This window comes from Schistocerca americana, chromosome 3, assembly GCF_021461395.2.
Source record: "Schistocerca americana isolate TAMUIC-IGC-003095 chromosome 3, iqSchAmer2.1, whole genome shotgun sequence".
Taxonomy (NCBI): Eukaryota; Metazoa; Arthropoda; class Insecta; order Orthoptera; family Acrididae; genus Schistocerca; species Schistocerca americana.
Window position 1 is genome coordinate 918,173,674 of NC_060121.1, and position 22,935 is coordinate 918,196,608.

The 22,935-nt window shown below is 38.8% G+C and overlaps 1 protein-coding gene and 1 long non-coding RNA gene across 4 annotated transcripts in view; both read right to left on the minus strand.

Annotated features, from left to right (window-relative positions):
* The window catches only part of LOC124607511 (zinc finger and BTB domain-containing protein 6-like), a 49,525-nt gene extending 47,332 nt beyond the window's left edge, over positions 1–2,193 (minus strand). For 2 of the 3 annotated variants that reach the window (XM_047139900.1, XM_047139899.1), the window contains exon 1: positions 1,872–2,193. In XM_047139900.1, coding sequence (XP_046995856.1) covers positions 1,872–2,166 — 295 coding nt within the window. In that variant the 5' untranslated portion in view covers positions 2,167–2,193. The remainder of the gene's footprint in view (positions 1–1,871) is intronic. The other variant, XM_047139901.1, reaches the window with a different exon arrangement.
* A 4,880-nt stretch (positions 2,194–7,073) lies between these two features.
* The window catches only part of LOC124607145, a 118,992-nt gene continuing 103,130 nt past the window's right edge, over positions 7,074–22,935 (minus strand). Inside the window, exons 2-3 of the long non-coding RNA XR_006978781.1 lie at positions 12,380–12,499; positions 7,074–7,853 (exon numbers count right to left, since the gene is read on the minus strand). This is a non-coding gene — a long non-coding RNA (uncharacterized LOC124607145). The remainder of the gene's footprint in view (positions 7,854–12,379; positions 12,500–22,935) is intronic.

Here is a 22,935-nt window from a genome sequence, read left to right on the forward strand (position 1 = left end):
GTTATTGCCTTGTACATTGGCAATAACATTACAAGGAAGGTGCCAGCCAAAGGGATATGACACGATTAACTACACAACAGGACACAAAGTTTTAAAGATACTGCTAAACTAAACATTAGTCATGAACAGAATGCTTTTAAAAAGGAATATTTTTGGTGAGAGCAAGTTTCTTTTAGCATGGGAAAAGAAGGCATCACACAACAGCAACAAGAGTGCTGACAAATAATTTGATTTAAATTCTGGAATAATTTGATTGCTGGAACAATTTGAGCTGGGCAATCAAATGTAAGGAGCAAGCCCACAGCTTGAGCTGGGCAATCAAATATAAGGGACATGCCCAGAGCAAATTTTGCAGAATGCTAGGGGAGTGATCCTCCTAGTGTGGGACACTTGGTTGTTGGCCTGATGTAAGGCATTTTGACATCTGCCAATAGATCGTGCATGATTCTGCTTGTAGCCCCAAGCAGTGACCGTCAGTAGGACACAGTGAACCATTCCAGTACAGACTGCAGCCACAGATATGTGGCAACCACTACCTGCCAACTAAGTCCTGACTACAAAAGTATGACACCGCATGAGGAAGTCAAAGTTTTAATTATCACTTTGTAAAAATAAAGTTTTAATTGTTACTTTAGGAAACAAATATGTAATTGATATGTCTGTCTGCATGGCCAAAATAAGAATAATTATTATGTAATCTTTATTTTCCTTTTCTGCAAGTACATTTCTGCAGTACCCTTGCCGCACTAGCATACGACACTGCTAGAAGAGCCAAAACAAAATAGCTAAGCCCTTGTAACTTCCAAAGTGGCAATAACGAATGAAACATTACAAAAGAGAAGTTAGTATGAAGAGAAGAAGACAAAGAGATGAAGCATGAAGTGCCGATAGAAGGGGAAGAGGCGCATGAGATACACACAACTTACTCTAGTACAGATACAGAACGCAGCTGACATGCACAGTTGCAAGGCATACTTATTATACATAGTTAGCAATACATTTTTCTTCAAAATGGGTTTCACATTTGTCACACAAATGTAAGATTCTAAGCATTGTTTCTCAATAACATTTGTACTTACACAAGCAATTGACTCAGTACATAAATTAAAATTATTTAGGAATAAAGCACTGTGTATGGAGGCAGGCATGATGAGAGAAAGAGAGAGAGAGAGAGAGAGAGAGAGAGAGAGAGGGAGGGAGAGAGAGAGATTATGAAATTCGACCAGAACTTTCTATACATATACAAATACATAAAAAGTCAGTTTGTTGCAAACAAAGTTTTATAAATTGTATGTTGTCATGATGTTGCTCCATAACTATGATATTGTTTTGCCTCTTACTTTTCTGTCATTGCAAGGTCCTCTTTGTTACTCAGTCTACTGCTTCCAATGCAACACTCCATAGTGTTCTTTTTTGAGTTGTAAATCATGTGTAATACCAATAGCTATCACTCCTCTCTAAATATTTGTCTTTCTAGAATTTGTTCTCTAGTGTAAAGGAAGAAAGTCTTTTGTTATGCACACTCAAAATAAATAACATGGTATCAAAGCAAAAAGTCATGCAGAATAAAGTCAGAGCCAGCAGATCATCACTCCCTCCCCCACCCAAACACACAGATAGGAAGGACTGTTTTCAGTATAGTAATTAACTGAAGTTGAGAAAACATCATGCTGCTTCTGAGTCACACCATAAATTGCTTGCTGATGATATAGGCAAAAATATAGATCCTTCATGAACTCTAAGCACATGTCTCTGTAGACTACCTTTTTGCTTTGATTTATATGAACAAAGGGAACATGCATATTGTGGCTCCTTCCCACATTCCCGCTGTTTGTGTTTAGTTAATGAACCTTTCCAGTAATATTTCCTACCACACTGATCACAAGTGAATTTCTGGCTGAAAGGTCTCTCACTTGAGGCTATACATGAGAGCATGTCTGGTGTACTTCCATCATCACAAGCATAAAGTCTTGTCTCTGGCATGTGTAATGATCTGGTCAAATTCCCTACACCACAAGATTTGACGAACTTTCTTCCAACTTCAGGTGAATACATTCCTGCAAAATTAGAGAAAAATGGGGTTACATTACACATCTGCATTATAAAATTCTTGTTGGCCAAACAAATTATTATGAATTTACATTCAATTGCCTTCAAATTAACCATAATGCAAAAAACTATGAATTGCTAAAAATGAGATGATGTAAAGTCTGTCATAAATGTTTTGATGTAAAAAACTACATGGTAAAATGTAACACCAAAAATACTACAGGGTGTCAAGCAAAGTATGTGAAATCATTTTTTTAAACTGTAGACCAATGTAATTCAAAGGACAAAATGTTATATGACTGATATTTGGAGAATGGGCACATGATGTGCAAAGAATATTTAAATGTCACACTACTTCAATTTTATTATAAGACTTCACAACATACGCAGCTCTGGGAATATAATTACTTAGGAATCAATGTGTATGGCACATATGTGAATTGGCTTCTACATCCAATTTATTACTTCATCTCTTCCACATGCCCACTTCCTCATCTCATAGCTACTGCATGTTGCTCTTTAGGGACCAACTAAATGACTATCACTTTCAGGATATTAAATATAACACTCTCTAATGTTTTACTCTCTAATACTTTACAGCAGAATTACTAAATTATCAATTCTTGTAGTACAGTTTTGAAAATGATGTTATTGGTGGTGAAATACCTACAATTTACATAAATGACAAACAAAAAATGGTTCTACTAAGAAAACAGGATATTAACAGAGGGTAAAGATAAAATACAGTAGCATGAGGGAGACTAAACCAATGATTACAATTTCTTACAGCACTGCCGCATTTTCAGAAAGTACATTATACAAAATCTAGCATTCTTCATGCACACATTTATGATAATCATAAATGAGAATACAAATAAATAATTACTCAAAACTTACAGTAAATGACAACTGAATATCCTTTGACATTATTTCATATCATCTCAGCATTTGCACACATCAATACAAAAATTGTATTTGATGACAGTGAAAACATAACTTGTCATCAGATCTCTCAAATATAAGGTAAACATATTATTGCATCATATCATTCAGCGTTTCACGAGGAGCATTGGTTGTACTTGAACCTGAGCATCATGGGATCAAACCTTAATAAGCATGATGGATAAATAATGAATGCTCTCAGACACCAGACAATATGGGCATTGTTTTTTTGCACAGTCCCCATGCCAATTTTGCTAATTCCCTGTTTCCGACTCATCAAAAAAAAAATTAAAAACTGCCATGGAAGCAAAAAAGAACAAAGTACACATGATATGCAGCTGAAAAATTAATGTCATAACTTACCAGCTACAATTCCCTTGATGAAATTATCACAACAACCTACCCATATGACCAAAAGCGGGAAGGTTTTTTTTAAAAAAAATCATTATTTTTAGTTAAAGGTATATTCGTAAAACAAAATGAGATAGCAATTATTGTGAGTTGTTATCTAACCACTTAGATATGAACAGCTTTATTTCTGCTGCATATACTTACAATGTGTGCCTTATTGGTTCTCCTATCAACAGATTTGAAGAAAAACAAGACAGCTGAAAACACATTTATAGCTTCAAAAGAAATAGAGTAATATTCTTGACTAAAAATACTAGCAATGAAAATAAAGCTATACAAATAATGTTATTCAGCTTTCCTATACATTCTCAGAAGCTTGCAGAACATTCAAAGAGCAAATTATAACTCATAGTTTTATAACATTATTTTTAAAGTTTTCTTCATCTGAGAAAGTAACATGTAACTTTAGGAAAAAACTAATACTAGTTTTTCTAAAAAAAAAAAGTTTACCTTCCTACTTGACAAAAAGAGTCAATATATCACTCTCATCACTAATAAATTAAACACTTCAGTGTTTAGAAGCAAATGCAAAATGAGTAGAAACATGCAAATAAAAACAATGTTGAAAATCATCATCAGCAGCAGCTATGATTGTTGTTCTGTGGTCTTCAGTCAAAAGCCTGGTTTGATGCAGCTCTCCACACTAGTCTCTTCATCTCTGCTCGATGTCTGCAGCCTACATCAATTACGATACAGATGCAACAGTAAAGTTTATTATTATTACCAGTTTCAGTGGTTGCAAGTCATCGAGTACATGAAGTTGTTTTGGTCTCGGTATCTGTTTTGATATAGACATGCTGTTCCATTTCATTTTACACAGCTTCATAAACATCTAGAGAGTAGATGTCAACAATATTATGAGAAGGATAATTGCTACTCACGACAAAGATGTCACATTGAGTTGCAGACAGGCACAACGAAAAGACTGTTATGTACTGAGCTTATGGTCAAAGCCTTCCTCAGAAAAGAAAAAAAAACACAGACACATCTATTCATACAAGCAAGCACATCTCACACATACTCTCTCCAGCTGCTGCAGCCAGAATGCAATGGTGTCATGTCAAGTGGAAGCAGCAATCTGGAGTGGCGCAGTGTAGGGGGAGGGATACCATGGTACAAGTAGGGGAAAGGAGTGAGGGCTGACAGACAGAGCAAACAAAGACTAGACAGTGGCCAGACAAGGCTGCCTGCCGAAGTGTGGGGGACGGAAAGGGGGAATGGGAGAGCAGCGGAGAGGAGAAAACACCAGTGATGCCGGCAGAGAGTGGAGCACAACGAGGGTGGGGGAGGCGTAAGGGCAGAGGGAGGTGAAAAATGTTGGGTGGAATGTGCAGGGACAATAGGTTACCTCAGGTTGAAGCTGGGACAATTTCAGTTGTGGAGAAGAGTTCCCATCCCCTCTGTTCTTTCACCTCCTCCCTATTCACATCGCCCACCCACATTGTGCTCCACTCTTTGCCAATGCCACTGGTCTTTTCCTGTCTCTGCTGCTCAGCTTTTCCATTACTCATCCTCCTCTTCCCTCACACACAGCTTCCAGACACCATGGCAGGCAGCCTTGAGTGGCCACCGTATTGTCTCTGCGTGCTCTGTCTTGCAGACCCGACTCCTTTCCCCCACTTGTACCACGATATCCCTCCCCCTTCCCCAACCACTCCAGATTGCTCCTTCTGCTCGGTACATCACCACTGCATTCTGGCCGCAGCAGCCAGAAGGAGTACGTGTGAGGTGTGCTTGCTTGTATGAATTGTGTGTGTTTCTTTCCTGAAGAGGGCTTTGGCTAAAAGCACAGTGTGTAACAGTCTTTTCATTGTACCTGCCTGCGACCCAAATGCATCATCTTTAGGATGAGTGGAAATCTATTCTTTTCGTGAAACTGTTGGTATTATAACCCGGAAATTTCATTGTTAGAGAGTAAGTGTGTTGTTGTACTACTATGTTACCAAAACACTGCACCTCCTAAACAATGTTTAACTTTTACGTACTGTATACTGATATTATGGTCATCTTTTTGATATTAGGCAGAAAGAGATGGAAAGTCATTAACATCTCCGGGCAGATACTGTTACTAACAACTTCTTTTGCCTGAGGTTAACTTTTTAACAACTGTATCTGGTAGCAGTAATAAGGCTTTTTATTCAGCTGATGGGAGTACAATAGGATTTTTAATATGTATCTACAAAGTTGTGGAGCACTAGCTAGTGGAAATATTTTTAAACCATTGTCTCTATTAAAAATAGTTCTATGACTTTTGCAGATCACAAGCTGTGTTTGCCAGCTGATTGATGCTATATGATTAACGTTCTGAGAATCAAAATAATGAAGGCACTGTACATTCGCTTATCTGTCAGCACCACAACCACAGTTCACACTTGCTTCAGTAGGTTATGATTTGCCCACTGCGGACACTCAATTTTTATGTAACTTCAACTCATTTGCAGAAGTTCTGTTACTAGCACAGAATTATCTGTCTGGAAAATACAATCCAATCCATTTTGTAAACAAGCTTTTAATTATTTGGTTACTATTTATACAGTTGTTCATGTGTTATAGAACAGTTTCAAGTTTTATAGACAGTTTCACAAACAGAAAATGAAGGGCAAAGGTGAAAGATACACATCATTTTCCATCTCACAAAGAAGGGGGAGGGGGGACAGAGAGCGGGGTGGGGGGGTGGGGGGGGGGAAGAAGAGGATGAGAGGGACTGGGAGGAGGAGGGGGAGAGGGGGAGAGGGGGAGAGGGGGAGAGGGGGAGAGGGAGAGGGAGAGGGAGAGGGAGAGGGAGAGGGAGAGGGAGAGGGAGAGGGAGAGGGAGAGGGAGGGGAGGGCGGGAGATTATATATGAGAGAGAAGAAATACTCAAAAATGAAACACATAAATTGAAATTATGCAAATAACTGGGCAAAAATGAAGCAAAATAACCAGTTAACTTAAGAAGTAAAAATCTTATATACTGCACCAAAACTCGAACAATTAAAGGGAAAAATGTTTGCCCTCCTTCTCCGTGTGCATAAAAGATATGGAAGCCAGACATAGCCATACAGTCTGAAAATAATAGAGAAAATTCCATGATTAAAAATACGATTGTTAGTATCATCCAAGAAACAGTTGTAGAAAAATTGCATAAATCTTGAATACAGCAAGAACAGTAAGAGTTCAACAAATGTGTAACGCTTGGTGCAACACTGACACATCTGTAGTACAGCATATTAATCTCAGGGTTATCACAACAAAAGATTTTGTCATTTTCAACACACAGTCCTGACACTGCACTGCACACATTCTTTAAAAAGTCTTTTTGTCAAAGTGTTTCCATAATTTATATAAAATAAAAAGTGAAAAGAAATTAAGATATCACAAAGAAAAGCAGAAGAAAATATTACACAAAAAGAGTATTAGATACAATTTTTTTTGTTTAAGCTTCTTAGATTTCCGTGAGAGTATTACATACATTTTTTTTTCTTTTTTTTCAGCTGCTTAGATTTCCATGAGACTGTATTAAAATTTCGCAGCGTATTACCCAATATAAATCAGTTTTATATATGTTTGGCCTTTGTTTACAGAGTGAATCCTATTAGACGACATTCTGAAAAATGAGGATTGCTCCACAATCAAATAGATTATCCTCAGTAGCTAAACCAACATGTATTTTTAGAACAGCCACTGTACTAATACAGAACATTGATATGTTGTCAAAATATGTGTAAAATGTGTGAAAAACATGAACAAGCACTAAACTTTTTCCCAAATGTTAAAAAGCAGATCAAGCAAATAACAGTTTCCCATTAAAATTAATTAACCGGCCTATGTAATATCTGCGTTGTCTTTACATCTTGATGGTGTCACCCTTTGCAAGCCCAGTAGTAGGTTTTACTCGTAGTCATTTTCAAGTACAGTTTTATTTCTTTAAAAATGATGTACAGGTTGAACAACAACAAGTATTACACAACAACATAAACACAACAAGACTTGTGATTAGAGGAACAAATGTGTATAATAATAATAATAAACACAAAATATCACAGCAATGTTCAGATACAAAAAATTAACATATAATTCATTTCAAAGAACATAAATTAGTGTTGTTACTATCTCTTACCTCTTATGATATGATTTCCCCCCCGCCCCTAAATTACAGAGCATATAACTGAAAGAGGTGTACACTTTTCTGAAAATATATATATACGCATCAATCAACCAACTGCCATGTCATCCTCAGTTATTCATCACTGGATGCGGTAGGGATCGGCAGGGGGTCAGCATACCACACTCCGAACTGTTATCGACTTTCGCCCAGGGAGCCGCTACCTCTCAATACGGTGGCTACTCAATTGGCATCACGAGGCTGAGTTTACTCCAGCTTCATTCCTCTCACCAAGGAAAAATCTCTGGCAGTTTCGAGAATCGAATCCAGGGCTCCTGCATAAGGTTCTGTAGTGTTGACCAATCAGCTACAGTGATGGACAAAAAAAAATACATTGAAAATTACATTACAAACAGGGAATCTACTGTACAATTTATGGATATAATCATTCAAGACAACCTGAAGAAGGAGTTTGCTGTAGATTCCTGTGCAATAAAAATTTCAAGGAACACATTAGCAAATAAATATGTTAAGCAAATACTGTAAATATGGCATTACTTTAAAACCTGTGTATAGCACTTTATTTTTCTCGAATGTCAGTTACAAAGTAGAAAAGAAAGGAGAGGATCATCAGTGGGTTAAACATGAAGAGTATTGCTAAGTTTGTTTCACACAAGTTGTATTTAACTGTAATTAAAACGAAGATATTCAGAGAAATGTTGATTGTCAGAACACTATGATGTGAGCTTTGGAGTAGGGCGGGTTTGAAAGAAACTTTTTTATGCATTTCACAAATAACTCAAAAACCACAGCTTCTAGCAAAAATGCTTCCCAGTAAAAATTTAAACTACATTAAATTTCCAACAAAAAAGGTCCTCTTCATTTTTTTCTTGAGGACCAACAGTTTCCATGTTCAGGAGACGGAAAATTGCAGATTATTTTAAAATGTTGTTCTAACAGTAGAGAATTAATGTTTATCTTTAAATGAAGTGGGTCAAAAACAAATATTAAATGTATGTATTACATCTATGTGCAGTAGAGCTGTATTAAGGGATAAAACATGTTCCATGGGTGTAACAGAGTGGAGAGAGAGATATGTGGTGCAGAAGAGTGAAAGAAGATAGGTTGCTGGATTGTGTTTTTGCACTTCGCTCCTTCATAGGTCTGCAAACTAAAGCAGGTGATTCCTTCCCTCTATCTATCCCCCTACAGCATAAGAAGCAACTACAGGATGTTGCATAAAGTTACCATCCACAGCGCACCTTATGAATCACTCGCAATGCAGTGTGCAGACATAACCGGGCAGGGAAGGGTGTGGGAAGTGGGGATGGGGTTTGATTTTGCACAAAATGAATGAACACTACATTGTAACATTGACTAATTGTGACATTCCATCCTGGATTTCCCATCATTTGAACAGTACACTGAATGCACATATGAGTCACTAATAACACTAACACCAGTAATGCATATTGAGAGAATCTATGTAATTCTCTGTGCACAGTTTTATACTGCTAGTGGAGAAATTGATTCTCAGTCATCCCATGTGGTAGCTGCAGTGTTCTTTCAGGAAAGTCACCATCCCCACCATGAGTGCTGCTCAGTTTTCAGCTTACTGACAGATTATACCTACCCAGAATTTCCTGTTCACGAATTCTCTTATGCAAGTAAGTAATTTCACTGATCTGGTGTTTATACTGTGAAGTTACTTTCAGTTTACTGAATGAATAATTTGCAGTTGATAAGTGAGCTATTATGTAAAAAAGATCAAAAGTTGGAGCTTTCAACTGTCTGCCACATTGAAGAACTTTTTCCAAATTTCCTGACATGCTGTCAATATGTATTCAACAATGTCGATTTCACTGTCTCTACACTCACTGTTTGGGATACTTTTCACAGTGTGAGGGGTATCAAATGCATCACTCCAGCCTCAGCTCTCCCATAATCTGAAGAAGACCAGAGGCTTAAATTATCTCCCTCTGCAACAGAAATAGATCACCTAGGTGTTAAAGAATTTCAGATATTGCAACATACATCAAGCAATGCATTACAGCAGATTACTGTTCTAGGCCTGAACAAAATCAGTTCCTTCCATCAAACATATTCACACCCATCTTGGAAGATATCATGTGTATATGTGGTAAGTGGCTCCATTCAGTGCAGCCTGCTCTACAAGCACCAGCAATTTCTAAATGAAAAAGATTTATGCAGTCTATCAATAACAGAATCAATGGTGAGAGAAATGCAGAAAAATTTTGTCATAGATAATTCACTACCAAGCAACTACAATACAATTATGCAGCTTTACGATACCCTGTCAATGACAGACCGTGGAAGGGTGCCACATTTACCAATCCAGTTTCTTTCCCACTAACAATATATAGGTCACTGACAACATCACACGCACACAAATCAATACACATCACACACACAAATAAACACACAGGAACATATTTTACGTAACACCTTGCTTAGCAATGGCAAATAAGTAATCATTAAACCGAAAATAACTCCACGATATAAAAATGAACTCAGTGAAATTATTTTGTCTCCTTGCATAACAGAACTGGACAGGAAATTCTGACGAGTTATAGTCTGTCTGTAAACCAAAAAGCGAGCAGTGTTCATGTTAGGGGAAGTTACCTTTCATGGCGGAAGAATGCCACAGCTACCATATGGGATGCCTAAGAATCAATTTCTCCTCTGCAATGTAAAACTGAGTAAAAAAAAAATTACACAAAGTCTGCCCATATGAATTACCTAAGTTAGGATTATTAATAACTCATATCCTCATTCTGTGTAGTGTTAAATAATTTTGTGCAATATCACCTCCTCCCCCTGCACACTGTACTGCCAACGATTCATAAGGCGCGCTGTGGACAGCGAGTGTAACTTTATGAAACACCCACTAGTTGCTTCTAATGCTGTAGTGGGGTAGACAGAGGTGAGGGGGATCACCTGCTTCAGTTTGCAGACCTATGAAGGAGAGAAGTGCATGAACACTATACGGCAACCTATCATGCTTCCACCCCGCACATCTCCCCCTCCATGCTGTTACACACAGACAATACAATTTATCCCTTAATATGGTTCCACTGCACTTACATGTGGTACACACATTTAATGTTTGTATTTGACCCACTTCATTTAAAGATAAACATTAATGTTATACTGTTAGAACAATATCTTTAATAATCTGCAATTTTTCCCTCCCCTGAATGCAAAAACTATTAGTCCTAGATAAAAAATTAATAGTATTTTTTTGTAGGAAATTTAATATTATTTTATTTTGTACTGAGAAACATTTTTGTTAGAAGCTGAAGTTTTCAAGTTATTCGAGAAAGACATTAGTGAGCTTTTAGTACGTTGTTCATAACACTCTTGCCTAGCACTGTGTACAAATTTGAGACTACATGATTTTTCCTCCCTAATCGAGCATTTTTGGTCTTTGTTGACAGGGCTATAAATATGTACCAACATAGTGAAGAATTAAAGATAAATGCCCATCCTATCACTCACATGACAACACCATAGGGAAGAAGTTCCCTGCAAGCAGTAATTATATGAATAAACATTTTTCCCAGTGCTGCTGTAACTTTCCCTACATTCAAGGTAAATGTTTACCTTTTTATATATTTGTTAATTACTATAATGTCTGTAAAATTTAATTGTATGTCAGTAAAGCTTCTAAGTATGTAATGTTAGCTGCTTTGGTGCACATGAAAGGAAATTTGAATATATTATTATTATTATTATTATTATTATTATTACTATTATTATTTACATGAAAAAGAACATTATATAATCAATGGAAGATTTACATTAATAGAACAGCACAGTATATGATACCTCCTTATCCTTCATTCTGATAAACATATGTCAAATGTCAGTGCTATATACTTCACTAAAATTGGAGAGAAGGTCTTCCCTTTTCATTTACAGCCTGTTGTACTGTCACAAGGAGTCAGAAGAAATATTTCTGAAACTTGCAGTGAATTAAAAAAGATTCATATATTTCCGTTAAATTTTAGGTTCACCTAAAGTTTGATGAGTGCTATGTAGGGATGTAATTAGCATCACATGTAATTTTCTAAACCTGCCTCCATAACCGAGGGCACCAATAGTTTCTTCTGTGGTGGTGCTCGACTTGGAAGTTTATATGTTTGAATCTTGGTGGTGGATAAAATTTTCGTTGCCAGAAGTTAGCCAGCAAGGAAAAGGAAGATGGTGATGTTAAGCTCCTGATCACCAGTGTTTGTGCCAATGTCCTGGATTAAATTCCAGATCTATCCACAGTGTCTCATGAAGTGAGAGCATATGACATTGTTGTTGATGATCCATCCATTGGACAGGGATGTTAATTTCACCCTCTCCCTTCCTTTCATTCATCAGATCAGTGGAAGGCAATGGCAAACCACCTCTCCTGAACATTGCCACGAGTGGTGGTGCATCTGCCCCCCTATGCTCATATACTGAGTGTGGGACTTTAAGTAACTTCAAAAACAAAATTTCTTAACGCTTTTAAGTATATTTAATACCCAGCTGTAGCTGCCAAGGACTGAAACATTTTCTTTGCCTTTCAACCTCTTCTTCCTCTTCCTCTATTATCTCTTTCTCTACTTTTCTAGTCCAGCTTTGACATGAAAATGGTGAAACCACTTACCTTACAATAATTATGAAAAACAAATACAATTGTTATAAATCTTATGGACAGATATATTATATTGGTTTGAAACATATTAAATTTACAAACACACAATAATATACATAAACTTTTTAGAATTTGTTCCCAGACAATTCTTTTACTATAAGAAGCTTGCACTGAGTGCAAGCAAATACTTAATATGTAATGATAAATGCAATAACTATTTTTTTTTCAGTCTAAGCTCTTACCTTTATGGGAATACTGAGCTGAAATGGAATTGCAGTCTTTCATTTGGTGGAATACATAAGGGCCTTCAGGTTATATATCTACTTCCCAGGTTAAGGTGCAGGTGTACTCGGCCACAGCACCTAAAACAAGAATATGTAGTATTGAAACACAGGACAGCTAAAATAATAGCTGATAGAGTACAGCAAAAACATATCTAACTTGGCATTTTCCTTCCATAACAGTTATGTACCAACTGCAACACAAAGGCATTATGTTATTTCTAGATTATTCATTGATACTGCTTTCTAACCTGTTTATAATATCTTTTCTACCGACAGACTTATAACCCACAGGTTAGCCTTTAAAAATAATTTTAGCTAATAGTTGAGCATATTATGGGGGTAAATTAAATATAAATAGGATTTTATTTAAAAATATACTGTAAAATAAAAGGCAAATATAATTTATTTTTCTGCAGAGTTTCCTCCATTAGAAATACATTTTATCCAGTGAGAAGGTAGGATGTTTTATACCAGCATCGTAGACTGAAGTTGGCTGTGTCAGGATCCAACTGCGCATGAACTGCTCCACGCCTTCGTATCTTCAAATTGTTGGCCTCCTACAGTTTCTCTAAGAGAATCAATCAAATGAAAGTTGCAGGGCGATAGACATGGGCTTAGGGAGGATGATCAATTTCAGTGGAGAGCATTTCTTCACGTTTTGAGATCATTAGAGTTGCAGCATGGTGCCTTGCATTGTCATGGGGGAGGGCGGTCTCTCTAATCAGTTGGTCTTGTCTTTTGCAATGATATGCAGCCCTCACCTGGTTCAATAGCTCACAGTGGTAAGCAGCACTGATAGTTCATTGCTCATGTACAACAATCAAAATGCCTCACTGGTCAAAGAAAATAGTTGAAAGAACCTTGCTATTTGACAGCCAGGTCTTGGCTTTCACTAGGGCTGTCTCCCCTTTCCTTTGCCACACCACACTGGCTTGTTATAGCTCAAGAGTGTAGTGGTGGACCCACATTTCATCACAGGTGATGAACCAACTAAAAGATGGATCACCTTCTTTCACAATCACTGCTGAAAGCCTCCGTCAGACCTCCAAAAATCTTAATATCTGTTCTGTGGTCGAATAGTGTGGGACATATCTGACATACACTTTATGGGACTTTAGGTCGTTTCTGATCATTGCTTGACAGTTCCCATAACGTATTCCGACCTGTTCTGCAATTTCAGATACATTCAACTGTCAATTTTCTTTGAGGATGACTCGTACTGTGTGAATGTTTTCGTCCATAACGTCGGTCTGAGGGCAGCAAACATGTCCCTAATCTTCGACTCATTCTCATCCTTCTTGAATTCTTCATGTCACGCAAATACGAATCCTTGACAATGTTTGGTTCATGAACTGTGCAGTCAATCATTGATAAATTTCTGTCACTTGACCTCCTTGACAAGCAAGAAATTTTATAATTATGCATTGTGCAGTGCAAGGGTGCATCTGCTGCTATGACTTCATGAACCTCACTGAGTGGGAATGTGGAAATCCTAATGGCCCCTCCCAAGAATGAGAAGTGCAAGCTCACTCCTCCTACAGTAGGCACTCAGAAACAGAAATCTCATTTATTTTTGATTTATCCTTGTTGTATAAAATTCATATAAAAGTAGATGATAACACATTCCTAGTGAAGTACATGATAATTTTTAGTATGTTGTTCTATACTTATATTTTTTGCTTTCACATATTTTAATCATTATTTAAATCATTTGAAGTTAACTTAATGGCCTGAGGAGACCAAGTTCATCATCTCATTTGTTATATAAAATTATGATTCTGTACAAAGTGAAACCCATGTAAACTTGTTTATGTTCAGTCAATTCAACAGCTTAAAATCCAGTAATGCAGAAGTTTGTTTATGTAATACAATTTATGTAAAAAGTACTGCCAACATAATGGCCAATTGTTTAAAATGCAAAGAGTTAAAAAACTTGTAAGCTTCAACGCCATTTTTAAGACATACTAACACATAAACCAACATCATTTCAGTGTTGATATACAGGGTGTTACAAAAAGGTACGGCCAAACTTCCAGGAAACATTCCTCACACACAAATAAAGAAAAGATGTTATATGGACATGTGTCCGGAAATGCTTAATTTCCATGTTAGAGCTTATTTTAGTTTCGTCAGTACGTACTGTACTTCCTCAATTCACCGCCAGTTGGCCCAATTGATGGAAGGTAATGTTGACTTCGGTGCTTGTGTTGACATGCGACTCATTGCTCTACAGTACTAGCATCAAGCACATCAGTACGTAGCATCAACAGGTTAGTGTTCATCACGAATGTGGTTTTGCAGTCAGTGCAATGTTTACAAATGCGGAGCTGGCAGATGCCCATTTGATGTATGGATTAGCACGGGGCAATAGCCGTGGTGCGGTGCGTTTGTATCAAGACAGATTTCCAGAACGAAGGTGTCCCGACAGGAAGATGTTCGAAGCAATTGATCGGCGTCTTAGGGAGCACGGAATATTCCAGCCTATGACTCGCAACTAAGGAAGATCTAGAACGACGAGGACACCTGCAACGAGGCAATTCTTAGTGCAGTTGACGATAACCCTAATGTCAGTGTCAGAGAAGTTGCTGCTGTACAAGGTAACGCTGACCACGTCACTGTATGGAGAGTGCTACGGGAGAACCAGTTGTTTCCGTACCATGTACAGCGTGTGCAGGCACTATCAGCAGCTGATTGGCCTCCACGGGTACACTTCTGCGAATGGTTCATCCAACAAGTGTTTGAAGTCACGCTGGTACGTTCTGTTGCTGTGTGTTTCCATTCCATGATTAATGTGATTTGAAGAGAAGTAATAAAATGAGCTCTAACATGGAAAGTAAGCATTTCCGGACACATGTCCACATGACATATTTTCTTTCTTTGTGTGTGAGGAATGTTTCCTGAAAGTTTGGCCGTACCTTTTTGTAACACCCTGTATTTGTAAATGGTAGTAGCAAAATTATGTTTTTCTAAAATTTGTAAATTTCTTATTGTTAAAAAGGGATATAAAGCTGACACACAAGGCCGCAAGTAACAAAAGAATCATTTCTTTACCAATCTCCAAGACTGGTGATGTTTTACTGAAACTCGAAACTTAGTGCTTACTTCAATGTGAGATACTTTTAACAGTTTCCCCAACAAAGCTCTGTCTTGATATCTGGCAGAAAATCCAAACAGATTGTGGTCAGACATAAAATACACCAGTGGCAAGACACAACCAATACCCTGAACATGCGAAACCAATGGTAATATTACTGATGACAGGAGCACTAAAGTGGAGTTACTAAATATGGTTTTATGAAATTCCTTCAGCAAAGAAGACAAAGAAAATATTCCAGAATTTGAATCAATAGCAGCTGCCAAAATGAGTAACTGAGAAGTGGATAACCTTGGTGCAGTGAAGCAGCTTAAATCACTTAATAAAGGCAAGCCCCCTAGTCTAGACTGTAAACCAGTTAGGTTCCTGCAAGTGTATGGTGATATAACAACTCCATACACAGCAGTCTTATGCAACAGCTCACTTGACGAAAGATCCATGCCTAAAGACTGAAAAGTTACACAGGTCATAGTAATACACAAGAATGGAAGTATGAACAATCCACTGAATTGCAGACCCATATCACTGGTGTCGACTTGTAGTAGGATTTTTGAAATATATATTATATTCAAAGAAAATTATCTACTGACACATAGCACAAGTTTAGAAAGAAAAGGAACCATCCCAGCATTTATCTGAAGCGACTTAGGAAAATTATGATAAACCTAAATCTGGATGGCTGGATGTGGATTTGAGCCATTGTCCTCCTGAATGCGAATCCAGTGTACTACCCCACTCAGTGACATTGAAGGGATGGCAAGCCAAAGACTGTGTTAATTGGCACAGCATTTAAAAGAAGAAACAGGTTTACTAAAGAGACTGTCTACACTACACTTGTCCGCCCTCTTCTGAATTATTGCTGCAGGGTATGGCATATGTACCAGATAGTATTGACAGAGGGCACTGACAAAGTTCAAAGAAGGGTAGTTCGTTTTGTATTACCTCAAAATAGGCGAGATGGTGTCTTGGATGTGGTGCACGTGTTGGGATGGCAATCACTAGAACAAAGGCATTTTTCATTGCGGAAAGATCTTGTTATGAAATTTTAATAGTAAACTATTTCCTCCAAATGAGAATATATTTTGTGGATGCTAATCTACATAGGGAGAAGTGATCATTGTAATAAATAAGAGAAATCGGAGATCACATTTAAATTTTCATTTTTCCTGCACACTGTTTCGAATGGTAGAGAAATAGTCTGAAGGCGGTTCAATGAACCCTCTACCAGTAACTCAAGAGTGAATTGCAGGGTAGTCATGTGAATGTTACAGCAGTTTCTGTAAAATTGTTTGAGAAAGACTACACAGTAGTTGGCATGCACACAACACACTGCTGGCAATAGTCCTGCTGCACTGAACTGACCGGCAGGCTAACCAGCATTCTCAGTGTGCAACTGCTTCGGACAATGTTGCGAGTTAGCATGCGGACTACATTTTTTTCTTTGCTCACCCACATTTAGCAAGGTGATCATGTTGTGGACCAGCCACACTCTTTACCATTATATCAGGTGCTGGGCCTGTATGGTGATGACTAACACAATCTGCTAATTTTCATACTCCTTGGAGCATCCATATTTGGATATTTTCATCATGACGCTGTACACAGAACTGGGAGTAGTCTGAAAAGATGACGTGGTGCCACCCTCGTGCTCACTATTGTCACTGGATGTCCCACTACCTGCATGCATCTTTCTCTTGCCACTTTAAGGGAAGCCACAACAGTCACTGTGCTGACAGTCTGTGATGTTCCAGACGTCATCGTACGGTCCCTGTGGATATGCGACTTGCTATAAACGAGCCCATTTCCTGACACAAGGTACAGGACAGGGTTGTACAACACCACACAGCAGAGTGAACAATATGTTGTCCTTTCGTACTAACTCACTTCCGGTTGTTGAGGTCCTGCTTGGTATTGAGTATGACTCTGCTCAACTCGTGAATGCCATAGTTGTGGAATCCGGACCAATGGCAGCAGCAATACTATGGAAACATAAACCAGTCTGACTAGGCAGCTGTCAAATTCCAATGAGTACTGGTGGGCTTTTCTCGACATGACATGAAGGATAACACAACCATCTAACAAACAACCGATATTCAAATGGGATTTCTGAATGATAAACTCACTGAGTTTTCTTTACTTGTATGCAGAATGAAGACAGCATTACTCCAGACTACTTTTTGAGGTTGTGCTGAAATGGTAATGATTTGCATATATGAGCAGATAGTAAACTCCATGCCAATTAGATGTTTGCTGCAGGTCCCTTTCATGGTATTATAATTTTAATGGCCAGCAGTGTACATCACACTTAAATGTCCATTGAAGGAAAGTCTGGGCATTGGTTACTTTAACAACTTAAACACCACAAACGGACTGAAAAGAAATTTCCATTCATGCTGCGTGTCTGGAAAGACATAGTGCCACGGTAGGTGGCACTGACACATGAAAGTTCCTCTGACCACATGCACATTGTCCTCCTGTGTTGCAGGATGTGTGATTGACTCAGCATACTGTTAGCAGCAGAACTATCCAGTATTCATGTCGGGAACAAGCCAAGATGGTGTCTGTGGACAGCCAAGCAGATGGAAACCTGTACTAAAACAGGTATCATCACAGACACCAACCACATCACACATTTCAAGCCCTTTCTGGGAACCTGTGTGGGTGCGGACGAACGTGCGGGGCTGTGTCGAACTGTGCATACACCGGATTTGGACAACTGGGTTCTACAGGATACTGAGGCAAACCTCAGTACAAGCTCCAGACAAGTGGCCTGCCAGCACGGTGTAAGCCAAAGTACAATTACCTGCATCCCACATGAGAACCACTACCATGTCTAACGTCTGCAGTGAATGCAAGGACTATCAGCAGCAGATTTCCCTCTACGAGAAGGATTTTGTCAATGGTGTTTGCACCAGACCATCACAATTATGGGATTTTTGTCATCAGTCCTCCTTACCAACAAAGCAATCTTTACCAGAACTGGCATCATCAATCTGCAAAATCATCATCTGTGGGCTACAGCCCTGGCATGTAGTCAGAGGAAATTTCACTCGTCAGCACCATCTACCATGGCAACAATGCATTTCTGGACACATGTCCTTACGACCTTTTTTCCTTCATTTTCAGTCAGGAATCCCTACTTGCAGTTTGTTGGTCAAGTTTTTTGGCAGAAATTGAGGCAACACAGTCTCACAGGGCCACTGACATTAGCTTCCAGCCATTTAGGCCACATGAGGCCATTATTTCACCACATGATTTACTCCTCCTTGACATATTTACCATCACCTCTGTGTGGACCAGAGTATTAAAAAACGCAAACTGTTAACTAAGTTTGTATATCCAAAGAAGAGCTGGCCTACTTTTCTGAGATGGGGAGTAAAATTGTATCAAAAAGTAATACCCAGAAATATTGATTGGCTTGAGCGAAGTAATTGCTGCACATATTCACTACGAATTTGTGAACAAAAAAGTATCCATCAGCTAGCCCAAATAAACTTGTTAAATGTCTAACAGGGATTGGTATCAATAATATTGTAATTCCTACACAAGTACAGCAGGAAATATCCCACCACCTGAAAGATCTACGTAAGCAAGGAAGATGGAGATGTTTTAAGTGTTATGAAGTGATTAGCCCTGAACCAGGCAGGTAATATGCCATGAGCAAAACTCCACTTTCTAAGTTCAGCTCTAATAATCTCACCATAAATGAAACATGAAAAACCAATCAAGTTCAAGTATCCGACCTCTGATAAATTACACAGTTTGGATTGCATCTTCGAGGTGCACAGATTTGTGGTATGATTAAGAAGATGCGATATTTCCCCAAAAAAAAAAAAAAAAAAAAAAAAAAAAAAAAAAAAAAAAAAAAAAAAAAAAAACACCTGAACCTTTATTTTCTTTTTGACAACATTATGAAAATGACAGACTGATACTCACTCCACAGAGGAGATGTTGAGTCGCAGACAGAAACAACAAAAAGACTGCCAAATAAGAAAGCTTTTGGCCAAAATGTCTTCTTCTGAATAAGAAAATGTACACACACACACACACACACACACACACACACACACACACACACACACACAAAGGATGACCAATGTCTATGGCTGCTGGAGCCAGACTGTGAGCAACAGTACATGGCGGGAGAAGCATCTGGTAGGTGAGGCGGAAGGATACCAGGGTTGCATGATTGTAAAATGCTGCTTGCAGGAGTATGCAGGGACATGGATAGGGCAGCTAGGTGCAGTCAGGATGTTAAACAGGATGGGGAGAGTCGAAAAATAAGAGAAGTAGAGGGGGAAAAAAGAGAGAAGCAGAGGAGAGTGAGGGGGGGGGGGGGGGGGGAGAGAGAGAGAGAGAGAGAGAGAGAGAGAGAGAGAGAGAGAGAGAGAGAGACTAGTGGGTGCAATGGTGGAATAGAAGGTCGTATAGTATTGGAGTAGGAACAGGGACGAGGAAAGGTGGGTGAAGGATAGGGACTAATGAAGGTTGAGGCCAGGGGGATTACGGGAACATAGGCTATCACAGGGATTTCACATCTGTGCAACTCAGAACAGCTGATGTTGGTAGGAAGGATTCAGACAGCACAGGCTGTGAAACAGTCATTGAAATGAAGAATTCTGTGTTGGGTAACATGCTCAGCAACTGAGTGGCCCACCTGTTTCTTGGCCACAGTTTGTCGGTGACTGGACAGCTTGTTCAGCTTGTTGGTTGTCACGCCCGTGTAGAACAAAGCTCAGTGGTTACAGCTTAGTTTGTAGATTTCTCAAATAGCTTCCTAGATAACCCTCTTTTGATGGGATAGGTGATGCTTGTGACTGGACTGGAGTAGGTGATGATTGGAGGATACATAGCACAGGTCTTGCTTTTAGGTCTACTACAGGATATGAGCCATGAGGCAAGGGTGTTGGAAGCAGAGGTTGTGTAGGGATGAACAAGGATATTGTATAAGTTCAGAGGGCAGCAGAATACTGTGGGGAAGGGGGGGAGGGGGGGGCTACTAGTAGGTAGGACATTCCTAATTTCAAGTCAGGGTGAGAGATAGTCAAAACACGGGAGGAGAGTGTGATTCAGTTGCTCTAGTCCTGGGTGGCACTGAGTCATGTGGGGAATGCTTGCCGTGGTCGGAAAGGAGACTGGAGAGATAAGGCACTGGAGATCAGTTTCTGTACAAAGTTGGAAGGATAATTACAGTCTGCGGAGGCCTGAGTGAAACCCTCTGTATATTGCAAAAAGGACAGCTTGTTATTACAGATGGGACAGCCATAATTTTTGGCACACTGACACCATATAGCCTAATATGTGGAAAGTGTTGGTGCTCCACTGCAGACTCACAAGGCCTGGATGGCATTAAGCCCTCTGCACCCAATTAGTTTCAGATGGCACTCAAGTCAACTACATGCTTCCATACACCACAGAATTGCAGTTTATAAAAACTTCTGTGGCTGCCTGAGTGGACAACCTCATCCTGTGCTGAACATTTTTGAAGTCTTTCAGCACTGCTTCCCTCTGTCGCTCAAAGATTTGTCAGCACTTAGAAGAATATTATTGTAGGTGTAAGAATTAGTTATTGACTTTGGGGCTGTCCACAAAATAACAGTTGTTAGAAGTCTGCCAGGAGTTCAAAGATTGCTTTTCCTTTCAACAGTTTCTGATGCCATTTTGGCAATGCATTCCTATGGGCTTGTGTTACACCAGTAGCTCGTGTTCCTTCTCAGCTACAAGTCAATGACAGCTACTGAACTGCATGTATTCCTCACTCTACAAAATAAAGAAATAATCTTAATTAAGTGGCTACTTTTAGATCACACATTGTTGGTTATTTTCTGTTTGTGTGCAGATTATGTCATTTTGTTTTGCATGAGGGATGAACTCCATCACTGGTAGTTTTCCTTTATGGTATTATTGGAGACAAAAGAATTCTATTACTTACTATGGTGAACAAAATGTACTGATTGTCCGTGACACTCTTCATTTCGAATCACATTAAAAACACTTTAACTGCACTGTTATTGTGTGGCGCAACTTATTTGGTAGCTTCATGAATGATTTTTTGCAATACTAACTGAGTGCTTGAATACAGGAGGATGACAGATTGCCTGTCTGTAATAAATACACTATGCAAACAGTACATCTATGGAAAAGCTCTTGTCCTGTTAGGAGATTCAGCAAAGCTTTTCTTCAATTTCCAATAACTTATTGTATATCATAAATGGACGATATAGTTCTATGCCATGCAGTTAGTAGTACTTCATAACTTAAATGTAATTCCTGATATCAGGCATACATAAACCAAAATGTTTGTCTTTTTCTGTGTGTTTCCTGGCACAACAACTTTACAGAATTTCAAATAACTACTTTCCCCTGTAAATGCTGAAATATTTTGTCTTCCACTTACACGTGGAAGACCAACCATCATGATAATATAAACAAAACAAAAGTTTGCACAGAAATATGTAGGTGTACATTTCTCCAACACATTACTAGATAATGGAATGATAGAGATAAAGTTTTAAAGTGTTGTTTTGCAACCTCTGCCTAAAATTTGGTAACTGCCTGGAGAGATTTACAGAAATCATGTAAAACTTAAATCCGGATGGCTGAATGTGAGTCCAGCGTGCTAACCACTGTGCCACCTCACTCGGTGCTCTGCTGAGGCCACACATTTCGCCACCCATGTCGAGCAAAGTCTGGCTGCACTGTTGCAACCTGTGACCTCTCCCCACAGCTCTGAGCCTCGAGTTTCGTGCTGCCACTGTATTTTGTGGGTTCATCATAACCTGCAGTCACAAGTCTGCTGTGGTGTCCAAGAATCCTGGGTTCACCGCTGAGGTGCCTTCTTATTTCATCATAAGTGAAACTCTGGTCATCCTTGGTGGAAAAATATGTACCACGTGCTTGCAGATGGAGGGTGGAGGCAAAGTGAGTGGTAGTGATCCACTCGCACCTTTGAGAAACCAGATAGAAGTCCTTACTTTAAAAATATAAACTCCCAGAACAGCTTCAAATGATACACTGAAACCAAAAGACTATCAGCTCAAACAGTGGATTCAAATTTTCAGGCAATGCTAGATGAATATGTCGGGCTTGTTGACAGTCCTCCTTGTGCACCACCACCTAGTGTAGTAAGAAGTTTTCATGCGGTCACTGTTATTTTCTCTTTTTCAGGAAAAGCTTCAGAAAATAAATCTACATTTCTGCAGAACAGGTGTGATGTCAATTGTATAGGCTCATGGCCCAATGAGTTTTCAGTTAAACATTACACATCTGAAGTTGCAAAAGAAGCATTTGAACATATGTAGAATTAGTGGACACATTGAGAAATGCCGACAGGTTTGAGATGCTGGCTACGAGGTTAGCAGAGCAGAACTGAGACACGAGGAGCACGAGTTTTGTATAGGCACAAGCTGTCCACCTTTCG